The 6454-nt window shown below is 48.0% G+C and overlaps 2 protein-coding genes across 2 annotated transcripts; one reads left to right on the top strand and one right to left on the bottom strand.

Annotated features, from left to right (window-relative positions):
- Positions 1-1049: 1049 nt before the first annotated feature.
- Positions 1050-1985, top strand: M437DRAFT_70722 (uncharacterized protein; the record flags this gene model as incomplete). The annotated part of the gene is made up of 1 exon (XM_041025549.1): positions 1050-1985. One exon carries the CDS (start codon positions 1050-1052, stop codon positions 1983-1985), a length of 936 nt encoding a protein of 311 aa, XP_040874562.1.
- A 2823-nt stretch (positions 1986-4808) lies between these two features.
- Positions 4809-5700, bottom strand: M437DRAFT_70721 (cytochrome P450; the record flags this gene model as incomplete). Its single annotated transcript, XM_041025548.1, has 4 exons — positions 4809-4970; positions 5051-5252; positions 5361-5588; positions 5648-5700. The coding sequence occupies 4 exons, from the start codon at positions 5698-5700 to the stop codon at positions 4809-4811; spliced, it is 645 nt and encodes a 214-aa protein (XP_040874561.1).
- Between the last annotated feature and the right edge of the window lie 754 nt (positions 5701-6454).

Below are 6454 nucleotides of genomic sequence, written 5' to 3'. Positions count from 1 at the left end.
GATCTCCCGGTCCCAACAGAAGTCCCAAGGCATCTGCACGATTGTAGGTCAATGTGCTCCGTTAGCAGACGCGGTGTGTTCACGCTGGAGCAGAACACTTCCAAGTGGACGCGGTGCTGTGAACAATTCGCAAATTCTACGAATCTACGAGAGGGGTTCGACCATATCAAGTCAGACCGTTTCGGTCTTGCACCCACCACTTCTCTAAAGCATGGAAACACAGAGCCGGAGCGAGTATCATCAACCAATGCAGGAATGGCTGTGGCGTAAGCACGTATCGAAAATTACTGGTTTTTGATGTCTTACGACAGACCTGGACCGTGCGTTTTGGGGGCAGAGGGGGGGGGGGGGGGGTCGCTTTTTCGAGCGAGGCGTGTATTGAATGTTAGTGCGGAGAAAATTACAACGCATAGACCGGGATCCGGATTCGCTCCACATAATTATTGACCCACCCCTTGGGCGTATCGGGTTTGTCATAAACATCGCACAAGTATCCGGACCAAGTCTAGGTATAGTGACGTGGCGAAGATGTTAGACCATGGGATTACTGAGTTTCGGGGGTCAACTGCTCAACATTATGTAGTCACAAGGATTGCACCTGGATCTGGTGTTTATAATCCTGTCTATAACAACTCGTCCTGGAGATCTGTTCTCGAGACTAGCAATGGCGGAGCGAATGACAGGTTAATCGCCTGTTGTTTCATTCACTATCTCAGACGCTAGCTGAGACGACATGACGCTCAGCAGGTGGCGCATAAGGTGGTGGGGTTATCAATGCCGGTGTTCAACGATTATATGTTACCGTCAGGTTAGCTTCTTTGAAGTGGAAAAAGTTACCCACTCTTGCTTTTTAGTACCTGCCGCAATGCTGTGGTTCTCGAAAATCGAGTGGAGCAGTCGAACCTGTATCAGTTAGACGAACATAATAGGAGCTGAGATCAGCCATGTCAACACCTCCACCATACCTCTCCTAGATCGTGATCAGACTTGAAGCCTTCAATCTGGCCCTCACGCTTATGAGAAACGACGTGTCACCATCCTCAATTGACATGCATAATTGGGAACGACCTGCTCCTAGACCGCCACCTGATCCGCACCGCCTTCCGAATCCTTACACGTTTCAGGGACAACCACAAGTGCGGCCCCCTCTTCCGTATTCGCTACAATATGTGCCGATAGATCCCCAAGTCGCTGGACCAACATTGTTACACCTCAATCGCCAATCTGCGCACTTGCCGCCGAAGAGGTCATATGGTATCCCTGCGAATGGGCACGTTGTTCACCAAGGGCAAGCCCCGTTGAAGCGATCTCTACCGAATACCCAACAAAGACCCGCTCCAACGGCTAGTGGAGGATCCTGTACTTGTGACACACATCTGATGTCCCACGTCAAAGATGCTGTAGATCGATTCAGCGAGCTTTCGCAATGGTTACAACAACGGTTCAACGCACTACGAGACCAGGGGGACGAAAATCATACTACCCTCCTGGAAGGCCGGGATGACATAAAAAACCTCCTATCCCACGTCAAAGATGCTGCAGATCGACAATGGTTACACCTACAATTCAACGCACTACGAGACCAAGGTGACGAAAACCATACTACCCTTTCGGAAGGCCAGGACAACATCAAAAACCTCCTATCCGAAATCCGAAGTCTACAGTATCAAGCTCAAGATGAACAGCGCATTTTAAAGAGCATAGTAGGTGATCAAGCAAACGAGATCTCTCAGCTGCGTGATTTGTGGGAGAAAAGGCAGAGCCGCTCGAAGCCGCATTCTGGTACCAACGAGCGTTCCTCGAAGCGAAAGAGAACCAATCAAGAATTGAATCAAGCTCCGAAACAAAAGCGTGCTCGGAGGTCGAATCAGCAAGGCCCCATCGGAGGGACAGAAGCGAACGACGGAATAGATCTACGACGATCTTTGAGAATAGCTCATGTGAATGAGGGGATAGCCAAGATGAGAGGGCCTGATAGACCATAAGCAGGTAAAAGCACTCAGCATGCTTATCGTCTTGTTTACCACCTCGTCCACTGTGCCCAGTAAGGCGTCGTCTCTCATCTGTTCTATTCATTTGTGTGCCTGTCGCCTTCCGTGAGTTCAAAATGATGTCCACGTTCAAGCCGAGGTTGGAGAAAGCGCGTGAAAGACTTCTCTCTCTGCTCAAGTTGGCTACGGAGGCATATTCTCGCGTTTTGTGCACGTCAATCCGACCGTATAGCAACCGCTGGGAAAGGCATGTTGGTTTACATGCTGTGAGAAAAGTCCTAGAAGCGAGTCATGGACTCTTTGAGATAGGCCTACCTGTCCCTGCACAAAGCTCTCCAAACCTTCTAGAATATTGTTGCGGAATTCGACGCTTCGATTCGTAGCTCTGATGTTATTCTCCCGTTTGTGCTAGCTTCGGAGTTAGGCAATGCGATACTGACAGCGCTACTGGCTTGACTGCACTCAGGTAGCTTGAATAAGGCTAGTGCTCAGAGACTAGAGGAATTTTCGGGTATGAGTTTGTCGTTTGGACACCAACGAGCGAGCTTGATCACCTCGAGGGCTATGACGATGCGTAGGGTCGTGGTGGCGAAAGGTATGTCGACGTGTACGAATGATCTACGCTTCTGACTGACCCTTACAATAAGCTCGAGCCACTGCATGCTCTACCAGCTATTGCACATTCATTAGCTGTGTTTACGCAACAGTCTGACGGCCTCTTTTTTTCTTCGAGCTGATGTCCAAGTCCTGTCGAGATTCTTACAAGACTTCATTTCACTTTCTGTTATCAGTGTCTTGTCTTGATTTAGCTGTGATCGATGGTTGGTGATTCAACGTGGAAGTGTGTAGGTACGATCGGGTTTGTGTTCTGCTTCACAATGTGATGATATCCCTTTTCGTCTCTCATGTCAAGTTCCTGCGGTCTGCGAATGGTCGGCGAATGACCTGCAAAGTATCGGTACGCGGCTTGCTATATTCGAGCTATGACTATACTTCCTCTAAGTCCAGGGATGTGCTCTCATTGAATCCCATCTCGGCTAGAACGATCACAATATCAGAGATCAAGTCGCTTGTGGGGCAAATGCTTGAAGGGCCATTCATGCATATATTTGTATGATATGCCTAGGACCATGAACCTTTCGGATGGCCAATACAACTCAACAAGCACTACTTCAGACCGTTGACCTTGGCAGCGAACACTCCGACACACAACGATGATAATTAAATGATCAATGGAAAGTCAAAGTGCGTGATAGCATTGCTGAACAACCAGGATGTGTGATTGGAGCATTCTAAATGGCTTGACATGCGGATGAGATGCAGAAAGCAGGAACTCTTGCTTCACAGGTGGCGTTCGGCTCCCGACTCTTTGCACACTAGCTTGTAGTATCCCCATACCCCATGGAGAGGATAGTGGTGACTCTTTGTTAATCGAAGTTAGCGGCCAGGCATGGAGTGTTGGAATCAGATAAAAGTACCTTGCCGGGACACGGTTCTGGACTCCACATGTACATCTTTTCCCAGCAATGACTAGTCTGTCACAGCTACACCGTCGAACCTATGAATCTTGTCAGCTCAGTTGATGGTCAAGAATTGGTGAGAACCACGGCATTCATCTTCGTAGCAATACCGTCCGATTTCCCATCCTTCTCTACGACGAAGATATGATCCTTGGCTCCGTTGGAGATCGAGAGCGATTCGTGTTCGAAAAGCTTCTTTAGTTCAATCACATGTGCCGATTTCTGAACAGTTCGTGTTTTAGTAGAGATGAGTGAACGTTTTTAAGCATCGAGGAGCTTACTGATTAAGAGTCACGGCTGTTCGAGTATTGTTTCAGAAAACGAATGTTTGCAAAAAGGCTAGAGTATGCAAAAGTGGAAAAGGCAAGTGCACATGAATCATAATTCAAACACAGTAACGACTGCATACATCCGGTGCTGGATCAAATGCTGTGTGACCGATATGATGCATCCGACCGACGCAGTATGCATTGGCCCACAGTACTTTGACATTGCAACTGTAAATAGTCACACGGGTCGTCGGCTGTGTGATTCAGGATGGACGTGCATGGATAAACAATCGTCGGGTCAGCCAACTTGACCGGACTCTAGACGCACATATCCAAGTGCTACGGGAATCATACGTGTTCAACAAACTCGTTCGATTCATTTCCAGACTATTCAAATATGCAGTACATATTCACTACTATACCAGAAAGATCATAGCAGGCTGGAGCGCATTCTCAAAGTTGCGGCATTGTGAAACAAACCTAAGGACTGTTTGCGACCTTGAACTGTGTGACTTGAACATAATATACAACCCTGTGGCTGAAACAGATCTGTGTCGCCCGGGCGTGATGAAAAATTGATTCCAGGGGGCTTCATAGTCCTTCAGATGTGTCACTCGCGTAGTGGCAGGTGCTGCCCCTCCTCTAGCATACTTGAAGACAATGGAGTCAGCACTCAATCGAAACTTTTCGCCCCTGAGTATTATAGGTGAAAGTGCTCTTACCCATGACTGGTGAATTGTTTCCTTGCATACGCTATTGTATGGTGGTTCTTTGAATGCGAGACAACAAAGAATAGCGCACGATTCGCCGATCGGGATTGGATTTTGCTTCCGTTGAATGGCTAAGGATCTTCAGCACGGACGACCGCGGAGGAAAAACAACACAGATACCATCGCAAATGAAGGATTAGAGAACTGGTACGAGCGGATACTACAAATAAGCTCTCGGGCAGTTTCTCGTATCATTTCGTTCTCCCAGTCATCGATTCTGGCACTCCAACTCGTTTATCCTCGTACCAAAGCATTTATTCAATGTAGAGTGCCGATAAGAGTCTGTGCCGGAAGACCCGGCGTTATGCTGTCTCCAAGTCTCGAGACACGCACATGCATATCTGTGACTCTTTGGACGCCCTTATTCGAAAAGCGAGCGAATTTTGCCCAATTCACTATCTGATATCTGTACTGGGCCGTCTGCGAAGGGTGTTAGTGGACCATAAACGATGTTGCAAAGCAAACTATTCAGGTTTTCGGCCAGGGTTCCATTGACTTACCGTGTACAGGGAGCGCGACATTTCCAGGAGCGCGGTCCTTTTCCCCAGACATTCAGACATGCCAGAGCCAAGAACAAGCCCAAGAAAGTCTTCCATGCGTTGGAGATCTTTTATGTCGGACTTCAACCATCGAGATAGGTCGAACTCATCTGCTTGGTCGCCAAATATCTTTGGATCCTGCATAGCCGCACCTAGACACACCCTGGGTCACAAGTCAGTGTTTCGTCGTCTGGCAGGATAACAAGGTATTTACCCAATCAAAGTGCCACCTGGAATTCTGTATTCCGGATAGCCAGAATCACGCACGCACTTTTCCCTGAAGAATGCTGCGGGAGGACAGACACGTAAACACTCATTGATGAGTGCTGACGAATATGGATGTGCATTCCGATTCAAGGCTGGAGGTATACCACTCGTCCATTTCTTGAAGTAATGATTTAGCTCGGATCTGACAGAATTCTGTTCATCCAACGGCTGTTTCATGTATTTCGCACACATATGAGCAATAGCTGGGGCTGTCACTGCAGCACTAGCTATTCTAATCAAGGTGTTAGCTGGACCAGCATAGTGATGCGCAATAATGTATGGAGGGCTTACATCTGGACATTGAGGTTGTTAGCCGCTTCCTCAACGCTGAGATCTGCGTCCATAAGACCAGATATGATGTCGGTATATAGTCTTTTCTGTGGGATGCTTCGCGGAGCAGATGTTCGTTTGTTCTCCACAAATCGGCTCTCGACGATCTTCAGAACAGTAGCAAGTGTTTTGCCGAAAGCGATATGTCGCTCGAGCCTCAAAGTGGCCAAGAGCCCTCCTACAAAGACTTGTGTCCACGGGAACATAGTCATCATCATGAACCACCATTGACCTTGGAAAACGGCAAGACTAATGCATCCAACGTCTTGTTCATCTAAGTCCTGTTTGGCGCGTTAGCGGCCGCCCTTAATAATAGGTACATGTCTTCGAACCTGTCCGGATGCCATGTTCGAGAAGGCCTGTAAAGCGAACCTCTCAATGATAGGCGCAAAATCTATGATTCGTGTAATATTATCGTTTGCTTGATCGATATGCTTCTCAATGGGCCCCTTGATATGAACCTCGGCACTGTGATGCAGGGCCTTCAACATGTCGAAACTATTGTAAGCAGCTGTTAATCTCTTTCTATACTGTTCCTGATGTTCACCGTCCGTCATTGTCGTCACATTGCGTTCATGGAACGGGCTGGGATTGATGGCAGCCCCGTACCATTCAGATCTCGGACTTCCATGTTTCTTGCTATTCAACTTGTGGATGAATTCTCCGTCGGATGTCGTTAGTCGATTGGGACCGATGCCTGTGCCCACCATGTAAGAGAAGGCGGCCAGAGACGATGAGCCATGACTCACGGGCTATAACCCCATATTT

Source organism: Aureobasidium melanogenum (genome assembly GCF_000721775.1).
Source record: "Aureobasidium melanogenum CBS 110374 unplaced genomic scaffold scaffold_72, whole genome shotgun sequence".
NCBI classification, from domain to species: Eukaryota; Fungi; Ascomycota; class Dothideomycetes; order Dothideales; family Saccotheciaceae; genus Aureobasidium; species Aureobasidium melanogenum.
The sequence above is the reverse complement of the archived record's forward strand: the minus strand, read 5'-3'. Positions and strand labels throughout refer to the sequence as shown.